This window comes from Lates calcarifer, linkage group LG3, assembly GCF_001640805.2.
Source record: "Lates calcarifer isolate ASB-BC8 linkage group LG3, TLL_Latcal_v3, whole genome shotgun sequence".
NCBI classification, from domain to species: domain Eukaryota; kingdom Metazoa; phylum Chordata; class Actinopteri; family Centropomidae; genus Lates; species Lates calcarifer.
In genome coordinates, this window is record NC_066835.1 from 15,673,985 (window position 1) to 15,688,940 (window position 14,956).

At 40.0% G+C, this 14,956-nt stretch overlaps 1 protein-coding gene across 1 annotated transcript in view; it reads right to left on the minus strand.

Annotated features, from left to right (window-relative positions):
* Positions 1–2,351: 2,351 nt before the first annotated feature.
* The window catches only part of LOC108890307 (oxysterol-binding protein-related protein 10-like), a 65,374-nt gene continuing 52,769 nt past the window's right edge, over positions 2,352–14,956 (minus strand). Inside the window, 7 exon segments of the mRNA XM_051067800.1 lie at positions 2,352–3,938; positions 4,862–5,015; positions 5,121–5,303; positions 6,558–6,744; positions 10,111–10,609; positions 10,717–10,821; positions 10,823–10,867. Coding sequence (XP_050923757.1) covers positions 3,894–3,938; positions 4,862–5,015; positions 5,121–5,303; positions 6,558–6,744; positions 10,111–10,609; positions 10,717–10,821; positions 10,823–10,867 — 1,218 coding nt within the window. The 3' untranslated portion in view covers positions 2,352–3,893.

Here is a 14,956-nt window from a genome sequence, read left to right on the forward strand (position 1 = left end):
AGCTCAATTAAATTTCATGTCACCATAAACAAACTTCTAATCAATAATATACACAACAGGGGATCAGATTACTGCCACAAAGGTCGCAAAATTATCACAATGAGATGCTTAACTGCCACATTGAAACACAAAATGGCCACAAAGAAACGTTAATTGACCTGAAATAGACACAAAACTACAAAGACACAATACAATGTAAAACAACCACAAAGAAGCTGACAATAAGTAGATGTAACACCCAGCTAGGGACGCAAAACAATGCAATGCCATCACAAATAGACACAAAATGATCACATCAACATGATAAGCCGCCAAAAAAAATGCAAGGGCACTTGTAAACAGACAAACTGACCATTAAACAGTTACCATCATCCACAACTCATGTCAGGGACGCTTTAGTCACAGAAACACACACTTAAACCCATGCAATTACAACACGACACCAGGAAAAAGCCCCAAAGGTACGGTTGAAAGATAAGGCTAATGCTAACGCTCGACTCTAATGCTACTGCTCGCCAATAATGCTAGCACCCAGGTGTAAAACGGACAGGATAGAGACGCAAAATAACATAAAATGACCACAGATAGCCACAAACCAATGATAACGACATGATAAACGGAGTTAAAATGGCCAAGACTGAACACAAACTGACGCAAAGAGACGCAAAATATCGGTAGAGTGAGAACATATACAAGCAGGGATTTACAGAAATTACGAGCCCATTGTTCATTATCCCTCCATCCTGAGGGTCCACAACTCATGTCAGGGACGCCTCAGTCACAGAAACACAAACACACTCTTGCCCACGCGATATAAACGATTGAAAATTAAATTACAAGGTAATGCTAATGCTAACACTCTCCGTTAAGGCTAATGCTAACGCTAGCCGTTAACTGTTTGTCTTACCTGTGCGCCGCAAGCGTGTTCAGCGTCCAGTCTCACTCGTGTGACAATAAAGCAGCTCCAGCGTTTGTTTTTAGCATCTAGGCCTCTTCGGTTAAGACATTTCCTCACAGTACTGACAAACAGAAGCAGCGGTTCAAACGTGGTTTAAATCTATTTTCTGACCTCGTTTCTCCGCCTCTCTGTGCTCCTCCCACAAAGTCATGACCAATCAGGAGACACGTCGTGACCAATGACGACATACGTCATCTAACGTGCAGAAAAAAGCTGGGTCATTCTGGTCCGCCTAGCAACGCCTCTGATTGGTCTTAAAATTCATCCACTGTAAAGACAGAGAGAAGCCTTAGATGTATTATAAGATATGGCGGACAGCCATGCGCCAGATGCAGCATTAGTGCACAGTCTGAAAGTGAAACTCCTTTATCTGTGACTGTTTTATGACAAACTGGATACGAGCCACATGTAATTTGTAACAGCCAAGCTAATGAGCATGCTCCTGTAACATAAATGTATACTATAGTTAGTTACAGCAGCTTTATTGCCCCGATAGCGTCTAAGGGTTTCAAATATACTTTTTTTTACTCGATTTATTTAACAGTCCTTTACTTACTTCTTAACTTATTTAATTACTTACCTACATTACCTTATGATTATCTTTCTTCTTAGCTACATTATGAATTATTTTATCTCTAAACTACATTACTTAATGACATTATTATTAATATATATATATATATATATATATATATATATATATATATATAAGCGTACTAATGCCAACAAACTTATATTTACTATACAATGTTTAGCTTGTGAGAATGTCAGCTTGTGTATAAATTGTATATAAACACGAGAGCTTTGGCTTGCTTATGTATCTAGCTATGATTAGCATATTTTCTATGTTAGCATTAATTTCAGCTGATGATAGGAAGTTTTAAAGGTTCCCTCTGAGAAACTGTTGGCATTAGATTATAAGTTACAGTTATGAGTTCATCCTCCCAGTACTGTGAATATTTGTACAAAATTTCTGGCAATCTATCTAGATGTTTAGGATTAGATATTCCATGTTGGAGCCAGGTCACCAGTAAGGCTTAAAAGACTGAGTCCATGATTGGGATGGTACATTTATTAAAACAAATTTCTCTCAACCTGTACCTGCTTTGACCTGTGGTTTGACAAATGAGGTGCGGCATTGAGTCGTCTAACTGTGGAGTGAATGAGTGTATCGTGATTAATCACTTGACATTAAATTACAGTTGTACATTCATAATGAGAGGACATCATTTTTTTTAAAAAGGTACAAGGTCTTTATTAATGGACAGTCCTTCATATATCCACAATAACGGTCTATGGAGATGAGTCTGGATCCTTTTAAAGACACAGAAAACTGCTTGTTAGCTTCATGTAAGGCAAGTGTCATAAAACAAGAACGAACCATGGCTGGAAGTAGGTGACATGTTCTCTCAGTGGCTGCAGGTTTATTCTGTACTGTCTTGGCTTAGGCTACAAAACTGGCATCTGGTAAATTCACCTGACTAAAAATACCAGCACTATAATACATCTGAAAATTAAATTGAACAACTGAAAGGGCATGAAGTGGATACACTGTTAATTGCTCTCATTTAATCTCTGCTTTGTTTCAGGAAAGTCAGTCAATCTAGAAGCTGACAACATAATCAGTCGTAAATGCACTGTGAAAACGTGAGCACTGCAGTTGTATGACCCATTGCATTTCCTGTTCTATCCAACAGGCTGTGGTTACCTTGGTTCTATCCATGTGAGTGTTACTCTGGTAGATTATCCTCTCATCTTCACAGAGGCAACCTCCCAGTGACACCCCACCCCCCAGATGTGAGAACATGGCTGTGCATTCCAGAGAGCTTCCTCATCCATATTCATCACCCAGGGGCGACCTGAGGAGAAAATATTAGCTGTGTGTGCAGCGGCTGCCTAATTACACAAGTGCCATTGTGAGGCCACAGATACAGAAAAGATTGGAGGACACCCAGGAACACTTTTGCCCACAAACAAACCAGTGTTTTCTCCTGAAAGAAAAAAAGTGGCTAATGGCTGGAATAAGCTGAATGAGAGAGGTAGTAATGGAAAGCGTCTGTTGTGCGGAGGCGTCTCACTCGGTGGGTGAAATACTGTAAATGGATTGACGTGAGGAAACAGAAAAGGTAAAACAAAAAGCAGGTAGTAGCACACAGTACAAGATTGGGAAGTAGCATACTTACTATTAAAATGTGTCCAGATACATTCATAGTGCAGACAAAACAATCAGGACCTTTACTTTCTAGTAGCTCACTGTATAATAATATATACTAACAAATAATCTAATGTAGCACATCTGCTCATTTTACCTCTGGATTTATGTCATTTTAAATCTGTTTAGGTGTTCCTCTCTTCCGTAAAGCTCTTAGAGACCACCCTGATTGGTAAAAGCCATAGATATAAAATAGTACATTTATTTCTATGGTAAAAGTGCTTTATAAACAACTCATGTACAGCTACAGTTTAATGTGTTACAGGGAACTTCCATCAATTCATTCTAACGCTGCGTAACAAACTAAAAGCCTTTGAAACAAACATTGACAATGTCTGAGAAAACATATTGATCATTAAAAAAAAAAGAAAAAGTAAAACACCAGTGGCAGACTTCATTACTGTGCATGTGCAAAAAAGGCCTTGGCAAGGTGAAAAATAGAAATACTCTACTTTGAACAGTAATACTATTAACTGTATATAAAAATGTACTTTCTGTCCCAAGAGCTCCAAACCCCTTCTTGGTTGTATCAGTGGAGATCCCTTTGGCACCTTGCTTGTTTCCTGTATCTCCACGGTGTTGCTCTCAGAGTCTAAAGCTCAGGTCTGAAGGTCTGTGGGAGGGAGGGGAACACCGCTCCCCCTCCATTTGACCTCCTGACCTCCGTCCTCAGCGTGTGGAGGCAGGATCTCGGTTGTTGTCCATGAGTAAAGAGCTCTGCTGTCAGGTCGATTTCCACAGTGGGTTGTTGTAGAGCCAACCATCTCCCTGCACATGTGAGGGAAGGAAATTAGATCATTACAAATCTTACTGGTGTCTTAATAGTGGTGTCTGTCCATGCAGAACATTTTGGTTTTAGTTTTGAGAAACTGTATTATAGTGCTTACAAGTAGGAAATGTGACATTAGATAACCTGTTTTCACTGCAGAAACTTGTCCAGAGACCCAAGAACTACAGCCTAAATTTAGTTCCTCAGCCATAGCTCCTGGTGTCAAAGAGTCCCTGGAAAGGAATGGGTTCCATTCCAGTTCCTGCATTAAATTTTGAACAGTTCGGAGCATTTCAACCAAAAATAAATTGGTTCAGAGCCTGAAGAGTTGGTTCCCGGCCGGAACCAAAAAGTAGCAGGTTGTCCGTGTCCTGAAGTACAAACCGTGACAACATCAGTAGGCATGTCTTATTCTGCAGCTTTTGTTGTGCATTGTGCGGTGCCCTTCAGGAACCAAGGATGACTACACCCATGACCACAATGGTTCTGCTCAAAACTGGTGAAAAAGTTCCAAGAAAGGTTCCAGGAATCCTGAAGGGAAACGGTTCAGGAACCAGTGCTAATTTCGTGAAAAGAATTGTTTGTGTTGGCACAGGAACTGTTGTGGCAGAGTTTGCTTTGTTGATTGATCAGATACAGCGGGACTAAAGCTTGTGGGAGGCTGGCATCATAATTAAGTTGAGAGTTGGACATTTCCTGTTATGTTTCCTGAAGGTAAAATCAAAGTTATGTTGTTGCTTCAGAAACGCAAACAGGAATGTGCCTCATTTAGCTTCTGTGGCTCCATATAGTTCCTGGATCTTTGGTTACTCAGTTTTCAGAGGAACCAGTTTTCTACTGCAGAAACCGTCCCTATTGATTTGTACCACCCTGCTGTCTCTGCCACATGTCAGAGTTGTAGTTTTATCTCTCTACACTGTACCTCTTTTGTGAAGTATTTAGGTGTCCAGGGTGTGTTATCAGCTGCTCTCTGCTTCTCCTCCGTCCTCTGTCGCTCCTCCAGCTGGTGTTTGTGCTCCGTGGCCCCGTCAATGTTCCCTTCCTTCAGCGACTTGGTGACGTGTTGCCATAACCGCCTACAAGCACAGGTAAAACACACAGACAGTAAACTGACGGCTCCCACTTGTAGGGCTACCCACTGTTTATGTAACTGTATAAGTCAGTGATGATATGTTATTCACCTGGATTCTGTCCTCCCCTGTTTGTCCACCGGTCGCAGCTTCTTCCTGGTGACTGGAAGTTTGGCCGTGTCGAACACTTTGGTTTCCCCGCTGCTGTAGGTGAACTCCAGCGTGCCGTTCCACTCTCCCTGCGCTTTACACACGATGGTGTTGGTCGGGTTGTGTTTGACCTCTGCCGTCACTCTGCATCAACAAAACAGAGAAGACTGTTGTTAGGATATTGTCCTGACTGCCTGTGACATACACGACAGTACTTTACTTTTGCATTTCATTTCACATTTTAGAAACTGGAAACGGACAAAACTTGCCTTCAGTTATTGCTGACCTCTATACTACATTTATACTGTGCTTAATTTATTGTGAAATCTGCTGAATTGCTTTACAGGACAGAAGGAAATTGTTTTATCATCTTTTTGCAGCATCTATTCAGTTTGTCTTATTTTGCCATCTGCAGTTAATTAAGTAAAAGGCCACTGGGATATTTGTGTGTCACAGTATATTAACATTGTTTATGTTCAAATTATGAAAAACATTTAATATGTTTTATCTCGTTTAATCAAGTTAAAGAAAAAAACATCAACATGAGATACAGAGGAAGTGGGAGGGTGGTGAGTGAGATAAGAAAGCAGCTTACGGCAAACTGTTTCACATTTAATAGCTCAACTGGATATGTAATGCAGGTGTCTGTAATTAATTCTTCCTCATTAAAAACAACATTTCAGATATCCACATCACTGTCATCGTTCCTGGAGATCTGCAGTAGATTTATACACGGAAATACTCCCTTTTCAGATATCTAGAACATTCACTATGGATAATCAGACATATTCTTTTTGACCAGGAAGAATTAAATTACAGATATCTCCATTACATTACATTTTTACACATTAAATGTAAAAACAACCACTGATACTTTTTAAGGATTTTTAGATCTCTTAAATTCGTTTTGACATTGTAGATATATTGAAATTCAATTTCTACCGGTAAGAATGCTACTGTGTATGTTTGTAATTACCATTCAGACAAGAGAGAATATAATTTAGACTGGGAGAAATGTTATTATGGATATCTAAAATGTAATTACAGATAGGCGTGTGCTTTGAAAAAATGAAATAAATGTTAAATCAGCTGGCCATAGCAGCTTTTAAACAACACAGAGAAACACCCTTCGTATTGTAGAAAACAAAAATGTACCTGTAAAACTGTTGAAAAATTATAGATATGAGTAAAATGTTGCAGGATTTACTGAGGAGCCTTTATCACATCATGGATAGGTGACAGGAGGATTAATAAATGGCTAATGAAAGCCACATTTATTGATCTAATCCTACTGTGGAGAAGAAGCCACTGTCAGACCACCTCCCTCTGTAAAGTATTTATGAACAACATGAAAGAAGAGAAGATGAGAGATGGAAAGAACTGCACCAAAGCACTCACCTGTGCACCTTCCCTCCATAGAAGGGTTTGGTGTGAAAGGTGACGGTGGCCGAGTAGCCGCTCTTGACACAGTTGATGGAGACTTTGCCCCCCAGCTCCACCCAGGGCACGGTGAGGATGGAGCGGGCGTAGGCACAGGGCAACGTGAAGACGTACTCCTCGTCGTGCTCCAGGAGACAGAGGACTCCTGAGAGGAGGAGGGAAGAAACACGAGAGCGGGTTAAAGTCACAGTGTTGGGGAAATGATTCGGTATCAGCCATTTTCTCACAGGTTCAGACCAGGTGAAGCATGTCGAGGAGCCTCTTCTCCTCCCGTGTTGAGCCAGCAGCTGATCTCCCTACACACTGCCTCTCTTTGTGTAGAGACATAATCAAATATTGGGATAATAAGCACTGATTTAATCCATGGGCCTGGTATGTAGATGTTACACGCCTGCCACTGATGTTCATTATGCACTTGTAAAACACAGCAGGCAGTGTGGAGACTTCAGCAATAGGTACAAAGAAACTGAATATTCTATACAGACATCAAATTAAATGTAATGACTATGTTATGCACTTTATGGTGCCCTCTAATACTGTTAATATAGTGTAAGAATTAAACTGTTTGCAGCAGAAGCCCTGCTCATTACAGCAGCAGCCTTCCATCTTAATCAAAGCTGTGACATAATTAAGCACACGCCCTGGGTGTATAGGCAATAAAAGTTACATTATGTAACCTGACTGGAGGATAGCGATAATTGTTTTCTATTACACATAATGCAAAACACTCAGCAATAGCCACCCATTGTGAAGAGCATTATATATACACCAGCTTATACCTCCTTTATGCAGTTTATGTTTGCATCGCGTGGGTGCAGGGATACCCATGTGAAAGGCTGTTGTACTTGTTCATGATGGACTCTCAGTGCATATTACTCATCATCATCATCATCAGTCATTCAATTAGTGAATAAGTGGATTTATCTTGTCATAAACAACAACACCTTTCCTGTTTTCTCCTCAGCCTCTCACATGCCCATGAATAGTTCTCTAATTCTTCACATTCACAGCCACATGTTCACAAAAGATGACTTGTGTAGTTATGTTTCACAGATAAATGCCTTCAGGGCTTAACTCCACGTGGCACCGTTGTGGTCACATTATGACACAAGAGAGATAAACCTCCTATTCAGAGTCCCAACAAAGGCCTGGAGGTGTTATATGACACTGAATAGGTTTCAAATTGCTCTCAAGTGAAGAGAGCACTGGGCTGATTACCCATCATTACTGAGGAGGTCGACTGTATGTATTATATATGAGATGAATGGTAGTTCAGTCTGTAAGCTACAACACACGGAAAGAGAGTGATGGAAGAAATATTTAGACTCTTAGCAGTATAGTAAAATAAAAGTTCTGCATTCAAGAATTTAGTAAACCTACAGGACTATTACAAATAAAAGCTCAGATGTAAAAGTATATCTTCTAAGAATGTAAATTATATAGCTCCCAAAATATTTTTTAGCCTAAACTTTAGAAAATAAATACATGTTCACGGCGTCTCCAGGTTGAATATATGACTTCACTGGAATTTTTTTTTATTTTGTTAAATTTTAAGCAGCATTTTAACGTAACTGGTTGAAGTGAAGCTGATTTTAACTGTTTTATAAACTGTTGGGTGATTAAAAGTTCCCGCAAAACCCACCTATCTATACATCTATCCCTACAGGTATTTTAATATTTTTTAAAGCTTTGTCAATTTGTCTATTTCCTTCCTGTTAGAATACAGTTTCCTTGTACTGATGCCCTCCATGGTTCAGGCTGCAGTTAGGTTATGATTGGGCGCAGCAAAGATAAATGGTTGAGGTTAAGGATAAGATTAGATTCAGGTTAAGATAAGCAGAAACACATAACAAAAGGGAAACACACTCTGACGCAACACTGTCCATATGACTTTGTTAATTTGTCCTTATCCACCTCTTCATTGTAGTTAACAAATGTTGAACAGGAGAAAAGTGTTCACTAAGTCTGTGATCACCAAAACTTCCATCCCTCCAAAGTCAGAAGCAGCCCACTGACTCTGCTGCTGACTCACTGCCAATCAGTCACATCTGAGCCATTCATAAAAATACAATATTAACTGCTCTCAGCAAAGCAGCCACTGTTCTCTGACGGCAGCACACGATGATGAACTGCTGCGTCACAACCTGCCGACAGGTAGTCAGTCGTACAGCGATCCTCAGAGAGCTGCAGCGTCCGACTGAATCAGTTCATGTATCCAGATTCAGTCGATTCAGACTCAAGGACTTCCTGTACCTCCGCTCAGGGTGACTCAACTCACACAGTCTACTGTACATGGCCTGATGGTGCTGACAGAGAGGACTGGATTATTGATTGCCATGGGAGAGGTCTCATATTCTTTCACACAGGAGAGGACACCGTCACAGTGTGATGTTTTCCAGAAGAGCAAAATGCTATTTTCAAAGGATTTTTAGACATTTTGTTCTTTCTGTTATTCAGCTGACACAATGAGTACCTCTTCAAAATCAGGTACAACTCACTTACAGCACAAAAGGTGAGCTGTATTTTAAGGGCAGTGCTCTTGTTTGAGTTCCTCTTTGTTTTTTGTTGGGACTGTCAAAAGTGTTGATTCAACACAAAGGTCATTTTTGGAACAGTAGTTTGTTTCAGTCCTGCTCAAGGTTGACCTGTGACTGTTTCCACTGAGCCTGCACATTGTATGCTGCCTGATATCTGTTTTTATTATGTATCTGTGTGTCCCTGTTGATTATTATAATTTAATTTAAGGGGAAAAGAGCACGTGTGGTAAATTCAGCCACCGAACACCAAACAAAAGACATTTAATGAGATATTTACTGAACAACATGAAAAACAAACAGGAAACTTTTATGAATTGTACTGCAGGACTATCTTACTGTGAAGTGTCCCCACCCTTTAAATTACAACACCTATACAGCCTGTGTGTTTTACAGATGTCGGCACCTTGTGTCACAGTGGAGTTGGGCAAAAACAAACGTTTAAATACGCTGCTTCTTTCACTTGAAACGCCATAAAGAAAGACTGTGACTCTGTGTGAATTAAAATCAGTTTTAAAACACCTGGAAAATATTCCTTTTGGCAAATGTTTTTGTTTTTAGTCATTCATTATTTAATGCGACTTTACACGTCTGTACTGCATTTCACAGGTAAATATTGTATTTTTACTACACTATGTTTAATTTGTGACAGCTACAGTTGCAGGTTACTTTTTGAAATTTAACATTTTAAACAAAACATACTTTAGTTTAGAAAATACAATGCAATGTAACTGATTTAATTATCCAATAGCATATCAAATATTCAGATTATTTAACATCTCTACAAGCTACAACAGTATAACGCTGAAAGGAGGGTATTCTACCAGCACTAGTAGAGTACTTCTACTTCTCTTACATAAAGTACATTTTATTTGTAATATTTTTATTCTTTTACTGAAGTAAAATTTTTAAAACAGAGCTTAACCCGGGTTTTTTTGTGATACAAAACTTAAGTTTCATGTTGTGGTTTGACTCACCTTCTCCCACCATAGACACTCCTATAGACATGCCCATGAACTTGCTCTTGGTCCACACATGGGCGTTGACGCACATCCGCCTCTCCCGGCACTCACAGTAAAACCCTGACACCGGTGGATGATGGGAGACCTGCTCGGCCACAAATCGGACTCTGTAGCAGCCTCCCGGCGAATCGTCGCCCTGCTGCGCGTTGTTGGGGCCCCTATTCGGCTCCCGCGTCGACCCCTGGTTCGATCTGACCAAAGGTTTGACTTTGTCCCGAGGCACTTCCCAGGAACAGTGGAAGGTCTCCCCCAGCACGGGGTTGTAGGGCTTCTTGGCCACAGCCCCTTTACGCCCCTCGTGGAAGGCGGTCAGGTAGTACTCCACAAAGCGGACTATTCGGTCCTCGGCTGTGGCCCCGGCTGTGATCGACAGGAACATGTCAGGGTGGGCCATGAAGTTGGCATACATCTCCAGCAGCGATCGCTTTTCCAAAATGAAGGTAGGTAACACCACCTACAAAAATGTTAGAAAGATTTATTCACACAATGACAACAGTACTTTCCTGCAATCCAAAGTTTATTTTCACAAGTCTGTACTTGTATCTCTTACTCACTCCTTACCCGTGTGAGGTCCATGCCCAGTTTGAGCTGGGAGAGCAGGTGGAGAATGATGCTCCGCTGGTCATCCAGGACGCCCAGGTCCTCTTCTTCGTTGTCCTCTGTATCCTGTCACCTCTTCAGTGGGGCTGATGTCTTCTAGCCCTGGGTGGTGCTGAGAAGAAAAGAAGGCAGGAAATTTGATGAATTTCAAACAGTCTGAATGAAAAGGTTGGACAGAGCTTCACAGTTTCAGAGAATATGATTTTCTTTTTGATTTTGTGGATTGTTGCCATAAACAGATTAAAAGTTTTGGATGTAAGTATTAATGCTTTATTATTATGCTTATGTAATTTTTGTTTTTCTTGACAACCAGTTTTTATTGCTCTATACTACAGAAAAACATAAGACAGGAAATGAGGGGTTTTGAGGTGTTTAAAGGATGAAAATCAAAGGTCTGTTAAACTGTCTCTTGGTATTTTTCGACTTCTTTGCTCTGTCTGGTGCACTCAGCTCTAAGCTCAATGGTTCCTACTGAAGAAGTTCATCTTTAAAAACAGGTCACAAATATATAGTTTCATTTTTAAATGTAGTTCTTAGCAAACATTAGTCAAACGGGAGTAATTAGTGGTTTTGTTGGGGGACATTTTCAGCAGCGGATTAATACACGTGGTGAGCTAGTTAGCATTTACAGCAGTGGAACAGTGTTAATGGTTTGCATGATAAACTACAGAGACGGTGTTCATGGTAACAAAGGCACAGATGGATATATCAGGCTTTGGATGCACAGATAATACTGCAGGATGAATTAATTGTTGGTTATTTGTTAACAATGAGGAACATGGAGACTATTGTCAGACTTCAGACTTCTACAAAATATCAAAATGAAACAATATTTTCTTGCAGCCTGAGGTCCAAAGTAGAACAAGTAATTTAAATGCTAAAAATAGTCTACATTTTATCTGGACTGGTGAAGCTTGATATTCCACATATTCGCACCTACAGTGCTGTTGCTTGTAACACCTGTCACTAGAAAGGCCAAAAGCAGGAGGATGAAGCCATTTTCTTCAACATTCAACTGTCAATACCAATGATAAGGTCACACCACTCATTTAGAGGCCAGCAGAGGAGTGGTTAGAGAGGCAGCCTATAAATACCAAAGGACACAACCTCATTTACTTTTCACTGCAACCCATTCATACTACATTCAGCCATGTCATCCAGCCTTTCAGGCCACTGTCAGTGTTTCACGTGGCAAAAGGAGCACCACGTTTCTTTTCTCAGAGTACTTCTTGTTTACTCCTGAGAGCCTTTAGCATTGATCTACACAATGGCAGCACTGGTCAAAGCGGAGAGAGGTTGTGTCCTTCATTTGTGTTCCAGCATTCAAGTGGAAATGGATCCAGTCGAGGTTAAAGAAGAGCTGATGCCTTTGATATCTCCTGCAGTAACTTGGGGCAGGAAGGAAGAAGAAGAAAAAACAAGAAAGAGGCTGATGTATAATGCAGAAAGTGCTCTCGAGCCTGTGGGCAACAACAGCTCTCTGTACCTCCCATCTGCCCCACTGCTCTTTATCCTCCATTTCTATCTGTGTCTCTATGTAATAAAAATCTTACGTCTATGTACATGTGTCCATTTTCCAACATGTAGATATCTCATTTTGGCAAAACCGCTGCTTGAAAAAAAAAAAAGAAGCAGCAAAATAAGCAGGAGTGTTGAGAGAAAATCTGAAATGAAACTCGTGGCAGTGTAATTGTGTTTAGCAGCCCTGCAGAGAGGGGAAGAAACGCTGAAGAAAGAGAGATTTTTCGAGGACCAGAGTGCCTGCCTGTCACCTGAATATTTCATTTCATGCATGCATGCCAAAAGCTCCACATACCCACTCACACATACACATACACACACACACGGTGAATACACATTCTCCACTAAAGACACGAAGACACACTCATGAGGGAACATGCTTGAACACACACGTACAGGAGTCCCTGGAGCTGGCTGGTTCTCAGGAGCAGAGTGATATATATAGAAGTGAAAAGGAAGAGAAGGAGGCAGGGGGAGGTCTGTTATGATTCCAGTGGTTCTAACTAATTAAAGAGGCTCTTGACAGAAACAGGAAATTACTGCTGAGGGGGTCAGAGCATCTCTGCGGAAAAACCTCGAGTGGATATATCGGTGGACTTAGTGGCTGTCATTAGCTAAGACTTTTTAATGCAGTTTAACTTGTCCGAAAGTGGAAAATAATGTGTCCTGAATAATAAATAAGTACAGAGAGTGTGTGGATTTATGACTTAACTTTATGACTTAGGAGGGGGAAGAGAGTGTATAAAACAAAAAGGTTTCAGAATATTTTTATAACAATGTTGGTCATTCCAACATGAAATCTCTTATTTTGACATTTGACATTGATTGTATTTTACAGTATTATGTCTCAAAACATCCTCCACATTCACATACCTCTGCAGGATGCTAGCGCAGGATGCTAGCACTGTATTTAACTTTCAAAGACTGCTAGTGCTGCAAAAACGTGTGTGAATATGAACATGTAAAATATGCATCGTCAGACAAAACTTAATGTGTTGCCTTCTCATAAAATATAATAACAGAATACAACCGTATACAACTGTAACTTAGCAAACAGCTAAGTTAGCTACATTGCTAAATGTAAGCCTTACAGTTAGTGGTACCACTTTTTAATAAGAAACCTTTTGGGTTGATAAGTTGTAACTAATGCCTGTATTAATGGTTAATAAATGATTTAATAAAGGTTTATGATCATTTACTGTATTAGGTATTAGCCAAGAACAACTTTTGGTTGCTAGGTTGTGAAAAATCTCTTCCAGTCTAACAACATATTAACTTTTACGTTCTGCAGACTTGATGGTTGTATTCATTATGCAGAATGGCCCATTTAAGAATGTATATTAAAGAATCAATATTCAAATCACTGGATAATATTAGTAACAATTAGCATTAATGCATTAATGTAGTGTCTAGTAAAGCTGGGGCTAATTTAAAGTGATCTATATCCTGTTGGGTTGCATAATCTAAAGTAATATATCATAATGTATCAGTTTATTTATTATTGGTAATAACAATGATCAGATTTTGCAATGTAACCAGAAACTAGAGTCATGGAATAAATGAGGTGAAGTACAATATTTGCTTCCAAAATATCAGAGTAGAAGTAATAAATGACATACAATGGCATCACTCAAGTATAAGTGAATAAATATTCTCAGTTATATTCCTCCACATTTATAACTGGATTACTTCTGAATAGAAAGGAAAAACACCAACCAGTTTGTAACTAATCTATGAAGCATTACTGAATTTTTTTTTTTTTTTTACAATTAATAATGCAGTTAGTTACATCTCTTTATAAAGGATACCGTATTACAAAGTTGTACCTATTTTTTGAATAGTGTCATACATATTTTCAGTGAGAGCGAGAAGATGTTTGATATTTCACCTTTTTCCATTTCAAAAACCGTTACATCAACTTTTACGGATGCTGAAAATGTTTACCACCAGAACGAGCACTACTGGCTAGTTTGTTCTATAATTTATGAAGTCAACAAAGAGCCCCAGCGGCAGAGGAAAAGTATGCTTACCATCTTAGATCAGTGATGTTTATTGCTAAAACGCAACAGTGCACCCACAGGCTGCAAGTGTACTATTCACCCCATATCCCATACAGACACAAAGATGAACAGTAAGACCATGCAAGGATCCGTGCAACACAAACACAAACACCAGCTTGTAAACACTCACGCTGCATTGCTGTGTAGCTACAGGCTTGACCTGCATAAAACTGGATCTCATCTCCACAATGGGAAAAAGTAGGGCAGCCTCAGGTGCACACCAGTAAAAATCCAGCACAAGGAGGGAAGTTACAGCTGCTTGCTCCACAAACAGGACAACCACTGTACAGGGCCAAAGTCAGCGTAAAATCCAATTAAGGAGGGGAACTCTCAAAGGAAAAGCTGTCAAAATCGTGAATCTTTTGAAGAGTTTAAAGCTCTGACGGGCGCTGCAGATATAAAACAAACACTCCTCTTACTTATCTGAATTTATAGACTAGGTGAGCAGCCTTCCTTAAGGAGTCCTGGGTCCTGTTAGAGAGACAATGTGTGAGTTAAGGTGGTGAGCTGCTGTGCGTGACTCACAGAGAGAGTCCCTCCTCTCTGCCCACCACCCACTCTGAAGAACAAGGGAGGAGGGAAAAAACGAAGCTCAGGGAAAGTCCCAGTGACGTATCCCT